The sequence below is a fragment of the Coturnix japonica genome, chromosome 22 (genome assembly GCF_054131305.1).
Source record: "Coturnix japonica strain WE chromosome 22, WE-NBRP24, whole genome shotgun sequence".
NCBI classification, from domain to species: domain Eukaryota; kingdom Metazoa; phylum Chordata; class Aves; order Galliformes; family Phasianidae; genus Coturnix; species Coturnix japonica.
In genome coordinates, this window is record NC_140684.1 from 6,070,133 (window position 1) to 6,082,593 (window position 12,461).

Sequence of the window (12,461 nt, forward strand, 5' to 3'; positions counted from 1 at the left end):
TCTCCCAGGCACTGCTGAGGGAGAAGGAAAGTGTATTGAGGAACGTGGCAGGTGAATGGCGTGGGGGCTTTGCCCTGAGTTCTTAGAATGAGAGACAGCTCTGAGTCTGGTTGTGTTTTTGCAGAGGAGAAAGCTGGATGCCGTCTACTACTACATGCGCAGTCTGGCAGCCAGTAACCCCATCCTCACAGCCAAGGAGAGCCTCATGAGTCTGTTTGAAGAGACAAAACGCAAGGTGAGTCTTGGAGCTGGGCTGCGGGATGCTGCAGCTGCCTGAGCTGACCTGCAGCTGGAGAGCTGCAACCTGGGGAGAAGAGTGATGATTGCTTTCGGTCTTGGAGTCATACATGTCTTACTTGTAAGAAATTCCATGTTAGGAGTTGGAAGAAAAAGGAAGTCTTCCAGTGATGGTATCTTTCTGCCACTCCACAGTCAGTTTTTGGGATTGTTTAGGCAGCTGAATCTCTTAATTCTGCATCACAAACTATAAAGCAGCCGAGCTCAGTAAGGGCTGGAGGTCGCTGTGGTTTGCTGCATGACCTCAGCGTGCAGTTTGACAGTTGCCTTATCCCATAGGTGTCCCATAGAGGTAGGAAGGAGAAGCTGCAGTCCCTTTGTGCCTCAAAGATGCAGCGTGTTGGCTGTTAAACACTGCTAGGAACTGGATCCAGCTTTCCCTCTCCCATAGTGCAGACAGAGTTTAAAATAAAATCTCTCATCTGCACTCTCCTATAGTGTCAGAAACCAAATTCTGGACCTGTCAATGAGTTACTGAGTGGTTTTTAAGCTGGGACGAGAGCCAGTTTCTCCACATAAATAAAATGATATGTTTTTCTTGAACTTTGATCCCTGGATGATCTAACCATGTCCTATCTGCACAGGCAGAGCAGATGGAGCAGAAGAAACACCAGGTGCTGGAGCTGAGCCCCAGCCATCGAGGGAAGGGCAAGAAGTCCACGATGCGACAGGTTGGAGATGATGCCACACGGCTGGAGATCTGGATCCATCCTTCCCACCCCCGTTCCTCTCAGGGCCACGAATCCGGCAGAGATTCTGAGCAGGACAATGGTCTTGGGAACCTCAGCCCCAGCGATGTGAGTACTGCAGGAGGAGGCTGCTGGCTTTGGTGTCATGTGTTTGGAATGCAGTGGAATGACACTGGATCTGTTTTGCTTTCCTGTTGCTAAATTTTCCAGTGTTTTGGCTTCCCCTATGGGAGCTGCGCATGGGTCAGGCTGAGGAGTTGGTGACCTCGTGCCTCTCATGTTGAAAGCATGTTGTTACCATCCATTTCTTGGCAGCGTGTGCTGGTGTGGCTGATATGGAATAGGAGAGGCACAAACAGAAGAAGCAGAAAATGCCTCTTCTGGAGGCTCTAACTTGGGTGAGGTTGCCGGTGGGGAAATGAGGTCAGATGCTGGAGACCAGGGTTAACGGTGACCAAGTAGCTCTACTGCATGTTATGGAAGCGGGTCATTTGTCCCATTGCCAGGCGGTTAGAAGTTTGCATTGGGAATGTGAAAACTGTGGTTTTAATTTCCAGGGTAAGTGTTGTATTTGCATTACTTGTTCTGCTGAGAGGCCAGACTCTCTCGTTTCTTCTGTAAGGATTAAAAATGTGACTGGCAGCATCTCTCATCAGTCTGTTTGAGCTGTGTACCTTGTAAAAGGAGCCCGGGCGAACTCTGTTTGTCAGGCACTGGAATGTAGGCAAAGACAATGATGGTTGGAAGCTCATCCTCTAGGAATCCTCACATTGCTTTGGCACATGCGGCCTGCAAGAGGACTTGCCAGGGAGCTCAGGACTGCCTGTCCTAAAATGGCTGTTAAGGATGCGAGTTTAGGAGAGCTGGGAAGGCCTTCTCTGCATACTGCGGGGCCCGGAGCTTCTCAAATATGATTGCACTTTTATAACTAGTTTGTGACTTCAGCTGGGTGGAACTGGGGTGAAGTCTTAAGGCTTTGAAAGATAAGCTCTGGCACACTGCAGCAGCATTTTTTGGATGTTACTGCCCTCGGTTGTTTTCCCTCTCCTCAGCTTCTCTTCTGGAGACCTTTGCTGCCTCAGCATCATTGAAAGGAATGTGCCAAGCTTTAGGGTTTCTATAAATCATTGATGCAGAGCTTTTACATAAAAAGCTGTGAGTGTTTTTTGAGGCACTGGGAGTTTCTCTTCTGCAGTACTGCCATGTGAGGTAGTTTAGCCACTAGCAGAGTGGGGGGCAGTGATGTTTGATCGTTTATAGTGCGATGCTGTTTGTTAGAGCCTGCCCTTGCCCTGTTGTGTGAGGTCTGTGCTCTCTGAAGCACAGGCCACTGGCAATGCGTGTTCAGCTGATTACTACCCTTAACTCTTCATCTCTTCATCAGTTTGAAATATTGGCTCATGGAAAGGTTCTCTCACTGGCACTGAGAGGCTGCAAACCAGAAACTCAAAAGCAAAAGGGCAGGGGGAGTGGAGGGCGCAGGTTTGGGTGCTGTGTTCTCTTTGCAGCCGAGATTTTTCTACTTAGGCTGCAGTGCACTGCTCCACTCATGTAGTTGATACAGCTGTTTATGGAGCTGAACCGTGACTGTGTCACCAAACTGACCTGGGTTAAAAATAACCAGGTGAGGAAGAAATCTTACATCTGCATCACTCCCCACGTTCCCGTGTGCTGAAGCTGGGGGCCGGATTAAAAAAGCTGCAGCGATTTAGGAGGCTTTTCTGTGCTTTCAGGGGGCTGGAGAGGAGCTGAGGAACCTGCATGTTGCCACTGTGTGGCACTGTTTGGCCTCTGAAGGCCCTGCCTGGGCCAGTGGAGGCAGCAGCCCTGGTCCTGGCAGCTCCTCTGCCCCCACGGCCCCAGCAGTCACATTCCCCATGTGGTCTGGGACAGAAGGGAACTGTGCTTCTCCCAGGGGAAGTGTGCCAGTGCTTGCGTGTCATCATAGGGAAATGAGTCTAAACTGTGTCTCTGCCTCCTGGTACCTTCCTTTTTGGTTTTAGCTCTTGAAAGGGCTGAAGCTGCTTTCTTTCATCTATTCTGATAGTTGGGACCTACAGGTAGCTCCTCGGGCATCAGTGTTTATGGCAGCTGTTGCTGAGCCAAAGAAGGGAGTTGTATAGGATAAAATGGGAAAGTGTTCAGCTTTCAGGAGCAGATGCAACGTGATCATAGAACCCAACAGCTCTGCCTGCATACAGGCAGAGGTGTGGGGAGAAGCTGGGCAGGGAGATGCTGATTGCATCCCTCTTGGGACCTGCAGATCTGCACTCTGTATCTGTCAGTCTGTTCCATGCATACTTGCATGGTGCTGTGGTGCTCGTTTTTTTTCCCCTCCCTCTTTAGCCCTATATAAAGGCAGCTTTACTTCAGGGTTAGAAGTTAGCTGAAAGGAGTAAATAAAGTATGACCGCAAGGCTGCAGAAGGGCGGTTCATGCTGCAGTCATCACTGTGATGGAGACAGATGGTGTGCAAGGCTGGCAATTTTGCCTTGGCGCTCTCTGTTTAGGTAGAGGTTTGACATAGCTGCTTCTTCCACAGTTTTTTATGTCCTGTTATTGTAGGAAGATGGAGAACTGGAAGCATGTGCCACCTGTCTACACCAAGAGACGTGCATCTTCCCAGTAACCATTTGGCAGTGCTGGCATGGAAGGCGTGGGACAGGAGAAGCATTTGGGTTGCAGCCTCCCTTTCTGTGGTTAGGGTTTGTCCGTTACATCTGCAGCCTTTTGGAGTTTCATTCTGTTTTTCTCTTGGCTGTTTTCTGTGGTCTCTCGTATGTTATGTACTTCTAGGTGTGCAGCGACTTGAGAGTTCAGGGTGACCCGGTGCCCTGCTTACCCAATTTTGTGTAGGAATCCACTAAGAAAAGCAAAAAAGGAGGCAGAATCAGTGGGCAGCTATATTGGACAGCCCTATTCCTTTTTCTTTTTCCTAATAAACTGCTGGATAAGGCAGAGTGAACCGGAGAGCTGGGTCCTACTTGTTCTGTGCCCCTGGTTTCGTTTGCCTTGGGTCTATATTGATCTTAAACGTGATAGTACTGTCTGCAGCTCACTGCGCAGGCTGTGAGTTGGTAAAGTAAACAGGGCAAATGTGCTGTCAGTCTCTTGAGAAAGTGTTAATATTACACTAAGTTTGAGATTTTAATCACCTCTGTCAGGAAACGCTGAGTTACGGTTCCCACAGTTGCAGTTGCCTGCTGCCCATGCTCTGCAGTAGATACTTCCTAATGTTATCACGTAGCATGAGTGCACTAATAAAGATTACTGCATAGTTGCAGCTGGGATAATGGAAGTGAGGTTTTCCCTTGGCATAACAGTAATTGAATAATACTTCTCTCCAGATGTTTGAATGCTTTGGAATCATTAAAGAATTAAACCTCCTGGGCTCTGTCTTGCAGAGCCATCAGAAAGTTGGTAGAGCCACCCAAAAAGCTCCTAGGAAAGCTGAGACCAGAGCTGAGATCTGCTCTCCCAGCTCTGTGCATCGGTGCAGGAACTGTTTGTGCTCAGCCTGCTGGTTAGGAACAGAAGTGTTGCTTTTACCTGGTGCTGGGTGCTCTCAGAGCAACAACCCTTTTTTACAGGGTCACAGAATATCCCAAGTTGCAAGAGACCCGTAGCAATCATCAAGTCCAAGTCCTGGCTCCACACAGGACCACCCAAACTTATGTTGGAGCTGTAAGCAGTGTGTACCTTTGAGTGTTTGTATTTTCTTTGGGGTGAATGGTGCTGTTTTCCTCTGGAGCCCATCGGCTGCTTCCATCTACCAAGTCTTAGAGTATGAGATGAGTGTTAGGCATGCATGGAGATGATCCGCTATCTGAAGCCTGGGAGAAGGATGAGGCCGCTCTTAAAGCAGGGGAGATTGTGAGACTTGTTCTTCTTTTCCCTCCAGGTCTGGATTTAGACAACTGAGAACTTGTATGGCAGTGTCTGCTTGGAGTTATCTTTTTAATAGCTTTGGCTGTGATTCTTTTCTTTCTTTCCAAGATAAGATATTTGCAAAGATTCTCACTTTCTTTCTTAGTTATTCTCCCATGCTTAGCTTTATGTGACACCATTTGTCTGTACACCATGAATGCTGTGTCCACTTACACCTCTGCAGCCTATTCATAGTCCAAGGCAGGAGGAAGACAGGGAACAACTGCGCTCCTGGGGGCTGCCTAAGGCACCGCCTTGATGGAGGGCACGTATTATTAGCTGGGAATAGGGTCACTGTCCCAGTCAACTCCTGCACTTTTCACATCCGTTTTTCTGTGGCTGTGTTTGTTGTTTCTCCCCTGTGTCCTTGTTCCTCTTGGGCAGCAGCTGCTCTGGACTGGCTCCTTCTCCCAACTGGTTTCAGGCAGTGCAGCTTTCCCTCTGGGGTTCTACATATGGAGAGGAGCACTGCTGGGGCAGCAGGAGGATCAGAACTTGTGTTTATCCATTAGAAGTTTTGGTGGGGGATTCTGGCCATTGCGCTCCATCAGCCTGTCCTGTGCTGGGGCTGATCACACTGAGTAACAGTAGTGACCTGTGCTCAGTGTTGGGGTGGCCCTACTGACACTGCCTGCAGTCTCTAGAAGTGTCTGGTTTGTGGAGAGGCTGCTGTGATGTGAGCTGAGCCCAGCTTACCTCGTGCAGATACCCCACAGAAGCATCCCTGTTTGAGAGCAGCTCCTTTTGCTGTCAGCTTTTTCATTATACGCAACTAGAAATTAATGACAGGCTGAAGTGGAAATGATGTATCGCTGTAATGATGGCTGCTCTTCTGTACAGGTGGACGAGAAGCCACTTGGGAGGCTCATTAATCTGAGGCATCTGCCCCCCGTTCTGCTGCCGGCTGATGGGTCCAGTATGGCTGGGTGGCACTTCTGGCAGTGTGAAAGCATGGGCATGCAATACAGCAGGGTCTGCATTCACTGCCTGCCTTCCTTTCACTGCTGAGATGCAAAGGGTAACCCTGCATGCTTGCACAGTGCTCTGAAAGCTCACAGTCTAACTTTCGTATGCATTATTTACACCCAGCATTGCACACATGTGCAGAGAGTGGAGGGAATAGAAACCATGGGACCAGCAGTGCTCTCTGCTGAAGCCTTTTCTCATGCCTGTTATATGTTCAAGCCGCACCAGAGCGGTGACATAGGTGTGTCCCCAAAGGGAGGGGACGCAGGGGCTGGGTTTCTCTCACTGCAGGGTATACCCAAGGTCTCACAGTGGGGCGGTGGGTCAGGCTGCCATCAGCGCCTTATTGCAGGAAGGCAGCTGCTCTTAGATCAGGAAGTTTGTCTACGCTTAGGTGCTCTCTAGTATGCGACATAGTGATGCTGTCTGCGGTCTGGTGCAGAATGGTCTGCCCTTACTGTCAGGGGAGGGCAGTGCTTCCCCTCCAGCCTGCTGCTTGCTGCTCTGTTGCCTTGTATTTGACTCGAAATTTGGCTGTGCTGTAGTCCTCTTCTGAGCCTCTCCTATGGCACAGAGAGACTCTGCAGGGTTGGGAATGTTGAGCACTAGTAGCCAACAGAGGGCTGCCCCTCCTTATTCCTCTCCTTTACCCACCACCCACGTGAAAAGGCAGCGGGAGATGTTGAATCCCTAATTTTTATGCCCAAAGCGGTACTTGAGAGGGAGAAACCCGGAGTTCCATCTGCCCTGCCCAGCAGCCTCCATTTCTCACCCCCACAAGCTGGCAGGAAGCAGTTGGGTTTGGTTACTCATTCGTGGAGGTCAGGACTAGGTCTGGGTTTTTTTTTTTTCCCCTTTGTGTTTAGGAAACGGTTTACAAACTGTTTTGAGCACGGGGGAGCTGGTAGCGTGCAAAAGAGGCGTCTCAACCTCTTTAGTGCTGGACTCGTGTTGATTCTCTGCCTTGCCTCCTTTCTTGCAATCTCTTTCTTGGTTGGCAGCGTGAGTATTTCTGAGTGCTTTCCCCAGCCAGCAACCCCTCCACCTCCTAATATGACCTCAGGTCACCAAACCACCTCAGGGCTTTATTTTTACTCTAGCCGTTTGGTTTCACGCGGTGAGATTGGTTTCTTTCCCCCAGCAGTGAGGAGCCTTCAGTGCAGAGGAAGTAAAAGAGTGCCAGGCTGCAGTTGAAGCTGGTTAAACACTAAAACCACACTCATAGCCTCTCTGGGTTTGAGACGTGACATTCAGCCATGCAACCAGCGCTGACATTTTTGCCGACCAGTTGTGCACCCTCTCTGCTTGCACTTCTTTCAAACACTGATCGTTTTGAACTTCTAAAAACCTCCTCAGCTGTGGTTTACGCGTTAGCAATCCAACCAAAAAAGCACGAGGCAGAACAAGACCCTACAGATCTCCCATTGATGCTCAGCACTGCTCATAGAGCCCGGTTACCTCATAGAGTGTGCGTGTCATGTAGAACCCATGTGCTGCTTTCCAGCACAACCTGACCTTTAGCCACTACCCTGATAGTGAGGCTAAGCTACGGGTAAGAGTTTCCAGAAGTTGGTGTTGATTTTTATTATTGTTATTTTATTTATTTTTAGGCCATGTTGGTGGTTTTATCTGACTGTGAAGAACAAGGCAGGGTCTGATGTTACATGAAGGGGAGAAAGGCTGATGTGTTCTCCTTCCCATAACGAGCATCTGGTGTTAATGTGTGTGGAAGGAGGGTGGTGGATCAGAGGTGGGAGCCCTACAAAGACATCAATGGCTTATGCCTGTGTGAGGGGCTCTGCTGTATCCCAGTGCTCAGAGAGGCTGTGCGGAGTAGGGGGGCAAAGCTTCAAGTTCCAACAGGCTTCTCATACCCTAAAACCAAGCACAGTCAGCCAGAAACCACCATTCCCTGTCAGTCACTCTTTCCTCATTTCCTCTCCTGCTGGTGCTGATCAGCCAGGGATTTGTGTGTAACCAAACCCCCTCCTGCTGCTGCACACAAGCCCTTTCTCGTAGCAGTGGGTTGGATGATCCAGGCGCTGCAGAGCGGTGTTGGGAAGGGAGGGTTTGCACTTCAGACAAGAATGCTGCAGGAATTGGCAGCTCTGGTAAAGGAAGTAAAATGTCTAATAGCAGGACTGGGAAATTTCCCAGAGCAGGGTGAGGGCTGTTAGGCAGTGATTGCTCTTGAGCCTTTCTTGTTAGTCTAACCTTGATCTCCGTCTGATGTTGGCCCAGTTTGACTTTTTCTGTTGTACACTGACTGGGTTGGCATCTCATATTCCACAGTCAAACCCTTATTTCTGCCACGGGGAATATTTATTTCTTTCCAGTGTCGAATGAGGCACTTCCAGCCAGATTCCGTATCCACTGTGGAGGTGGATATTCGGAAAGAAACTTCCTTCCGGAGGATCAGGGAGTGGAACCTGCTGGAATCTGTGTCATTTCCTCTGTCCTTGGCTCTACTCTTCCTCCCCAGCAGATTTCATTGCCATGCAGTTCAGAGTGGAGAGGGAGATGCCTGAGTGCCCTGCATTACACTGTTCCAGGTAGGAGCAAAGGCTCCGGATGTATCCGAATGCAGCAGGACAGCTGTGTGATGCTCACACGTGGACCCAGCTCTGTCCCATGGGAGCTGTGCTGAGCTCAGCCTGGCTGCCACCGCCCTGTCCCTCATTGCTTAGCACAGCTGGGAGAGCAGAAGCATGGCAAGCTGCTGCTGATGACTCTGTCATCCTTCTGGAAGGCTCTGCCTCTTCTCAGCCCATTGTCCAAATGTCTTCTCTGTTGGCCTAACTCCTGTTAGAGTTATACTTTTCTATCCTCGCCATTCTTAATCTCTCCCATTATCTCCCCACTTTGTGCTTGACCCCACAAATAACCTGCCCTGGAATAGCGAAGAAGGCTGACAACACCCTGAGCTACGTGAACAGGAGATTTCATATGGCCTGAACTCATCGCACGTTTCTCAGTGTCAGTTTTCTATCGCAGGAAGAGGATGCTGTTCACTCCTGGCAAACAGTATGTATTTGAGTACGAGCTGCTTTTGCTGCTTGGAGCCGCTTCAGCGCACAGCATGCAGCCTGCCTTACCTGCTGGACAGAGCAGCGCTGCCTGGGTCATCTCTCAGTGCTTAACCAGATGCAGCCTGGAAGAGCTGAGCTTGTATCCTAAATGACCTGCAGCACCAGAGCCAATTCGTGAAGAGTTTTGTGCTGAAAGTTAACTTGATATCTCAGCTGAGGACCCTCTCTGGCATGTTTGCATAGATTCATAGAGTTTATGGCCAGCAGGGACCATTAGATCATCTGGTGTGATCTCCTGTATATCACGGGTCTTTAAATTTCACCCGGCTACTCCAATACGAAGCCAAATAACTTGTGTTTGGCTAAAGCAAAACTTCCAGAAAGACATCCAGCCTTGAGAGTCCACCCTCTTCCTGGGGAGTTTGTTCCAGTGATAACTGCACCACTTCTGAAACGTTTGTGCCTTATTTCCACACTGCACGTTTCTCATTTCTTCTCTTGCTTTGCAGTTCTGCTAGTGTATAAAGGGCCTTTAAATGCAACAGAGGTGCTTTGCACACTGCAATCAAACCACCTCCCAGGCTTTCCTGATACACCGAACAGATTGAGCTGTTTAAGTTTTGTGTTTTCTTTTCACTGCAAGACATTATTTCTAGTGTTTGAATCGCTTTTATGGCTGTTTGTTGGACCTCTTCCAGTTTTTCAGCATCTCTTTAAAAACAAGGGCACCAGAACTGGATGTGGTATTTCACTGTCAGTCTCACCAGTGCCGTATATAGATGTAAATGTGCTGTCCAGTGCCTGCCCTGTGCGAGGGATGTGTTAACCCTTCTGCTGGACGTTGTTCTGGGAATCCCTTAAAGCCTTTCTATGGGAGCTGGCCCAGGAGGCTGATTTTTCCACCATGTGAGATGTATGATGTGGCACTCAGCGTTGGAAAAACCCGGATTATGAAACTGTTATAATAACCTCATGTGAATGCACCGTGACCATCAGTGCTTATTGCTCCCTTTGTACCACAGGCAGTTGGCGACTGGATTTACTTTCAGTTCACTGATAGCAACGCTGGTGGAAAGCCTCTGCTGACCTCTTCAAATCCAGTTTAGTGAGGGTTCCCTGAAGGCTGCTGCTTTTGAAGATGTTAATTCGATCAGGTTTTAACTTATTGAATCACCATATACTGCATTTAGTCTGTTCTTTTTATCTGAGAACATTGCATGATGCTGATTTAAATGCTCTACAAGCAGCTTAGATACAGGTCTGGTCGCAAACAAAATCACATGCATATAAACACTCAAGCTGACCTGTTTTCTGTAAATTGAATGTGCTACTAATAGCTTCATGATTAAATCATATCAAACGTCCTTATAGGCCAGGTATTTGTTTCAGAGACAGCGAAGTCACCATCACTCAATTCTGCATTACTAACACGCACCATTTTCTTGCTTATGTTTCTCATCTCACCTGCTTCCTGCAGTGATGAAGGGGAATAAATCAAAAGCTCATCGGCTGTGCTGAAGGGCTTCCTTACTGCCTCTTTTTCTCTTGCTGGGATGCTGCCTTGTAACTCGTAAAGCCATAAGATGTGTCTTAGAGCCACAGCTGCTGCAGCCCAAAAGATCAGGAAGCTGCAGGAGCGTATCAAATTTTCTTAACCTGTAAATGAGTTTTCTGTGCCTCAAGGCCACGATACATCAGGGTTCCCTCTTTTTTCCACGTCATAGTAAATTGGATTTTCAATCGTATGGTCTCTCATGTTTGAGAACTGGGACTCTCACTGGAGTTGCTTTTCTTGCTACAAAAATGAATCCAATTCAGGGCAGGACATTGCACTGCTAAACAGATACCTGCACTAGAACACGTGGCCAGGAGAAGCCAAGTGAAGCTCTGTATCTGTATGCATTTGCAGGTGATATATGAAGAGGAATTCTGCAGCATCCTGGGTTTCAGGAAGCAATCTATGCTCAATGCTGCTGCACTGAGATACTGCCATGGGGAGCAGCAGCCAGAGCTGGGCCTTGTGGGGTGAGGATGGCGTGGGCTAAGAGCTGGGCTGGCATTTAGCTGAAGGATACGTAGGGGAGCAATAATGTTCAATGTGAGATATCCAGCCCTGGAGCTGGGAGGGAGGTCCGGCATGCCTGAGGTGCCTGGATTCCCAGCAAAGAAGCTGTGCCTGGAAAAGCCTTGGCTGCCCAAGAAACCATGCAAATATTTGGGATGAGTGTGGTACGTGTTTTGGAGCTGAACTGCGTGGCTCTGTGGTCTGTGTCCCAACCCCTCATCACTGAGGATACCCCAGACTTTGGGGAGCATCCCGCAGTGCTCCAGCCCCTTCCACTCCTGCGGAGGCAGCGTGTTCGTTGCAGGCAGTTTTGCATCTGGTCTCTTGATTAATGGACTTGTCTTTTGCAGCCTATTTTGACTCTGACACTGCTTTCTGCTCCACAGATGCTTTGCTGATGTTGAAGAAAGTTTGCCTCGCTTGATAAAGACCAGATCCTGAAATTTACTTCCAAACCTGAAGTAACAATTTTTAACTTGAAACGCTTTTTTTCCCCAGGAGTCGCTGCTCCAGAATCCTTCCCTTATTTGGTGCCTCCTTCACAGCTGGGGCTGATGCTCAGGTGCCAAACTCTGTGCACTCCCTGCAGTGAGCCAAATGGGTCCATGGCTCTGCTTCTCGGCCCGCCTCGTGGCACTCCTTTTCCTGTGCACCCTGGTGGCATTTCCTGTGTTTCTACACGAGGGTGGGAGGCGTTTTCAACCCTTTCTAATCATGGCGCAGTCTCTTGAGGTTGGGTCTTGCTCTCTTCGTTTCTGGCTCGAGCCATGCCAGACCTTCCATTCAGCTGTGTGATTGCCTCTGCTCTGTGGTGCACTGTCAGGATGTTCCTCGTCGTGGCTGCTGTGATTTGAGCTGGCTGTTGCTATCTGTGCATTGAGGTGCTCGGAGTGGAGTTGTTAGTCACTGTTGATTTCTTCCATGGCAACAAATCCACTTTGGTTGGAGGTGTGGTGTGTGAATGCTCCCCGAGCAGCAGTGGATTGCTTCCTCTTGTGAGGTTGCTTCTTCCCAGGTGGATTTAGTCTGTCTGCACATGCTGACTCATGACAGCCGAAACAGCTGTTTTCAGCTTCAGGCACTACTGTGTGCAGGGACCCCTTCTTCTCCTTGACAGCTGGTTTGTTTTTATAACTAATGCCTTCACTATATGCTCATAACTTCCATATCAGTGATGCCCGCTGTTCAGCTGGAAGGGACAAAGTCTCTTTTTTGACGTTGTTTCATTGATGCATCAACATTGCTTGGTGGGCTCATCCCAAGCGACCGACTGGGACCTCCCCCAAGGAGCAGAGCAGTGATGTGTGGAGGGAGCCCTACATCCCAACATGGGCAATAGGACCGTTCTGAGGAATCCCTTGGAGGGGACCTACTCTTGAATTGCGCAGTGAGTCAGATGAAGCCATGGCATTGGTGCAGGCCTCCTGCTAACAGGACTCTGGGCAGCTGAGCGAGGCTTTGGGGAAGTGTTCCTGTCCGCTGTGCGAA

At 49.1% G+C, this 12,461-nt stretch overlaps 1 protein-coding gene across 8 annotated transcripts in view; it reads left to right on the forward strand.

Moving 5' to 3' along the window:
* SMG6 (SMG6 nonsense mediated mRNA decay factor) overlaps nucleotides 1-12,461 on the forward strand; it is an 89,709-nt gene that overhangs the window by 8,030 nt on the left and 69,218 nt on the right. For all 8 annotated transcript variants that reach the window (XR_014936518.1, XR_014936519.1, XR_014936520.1 and 5 more), the window contains exons 7-8: nucleotides 125-235; nucleotides 882-1,094. Coding sequence is in view for 5 of the 8 variants with exons in the window: in XM_015880518.3 (XP_015736004.2) it covers nucleotides 125-235; nucleotides 882-1,094 (324 nt within the window). In the remaining 3 variants the exon portion in view is untranslated. The remainder of the gene's footprint in view (nucleotides 1-124; nucleotides 236-881; nucleotides 1,095-12,461) is intronic.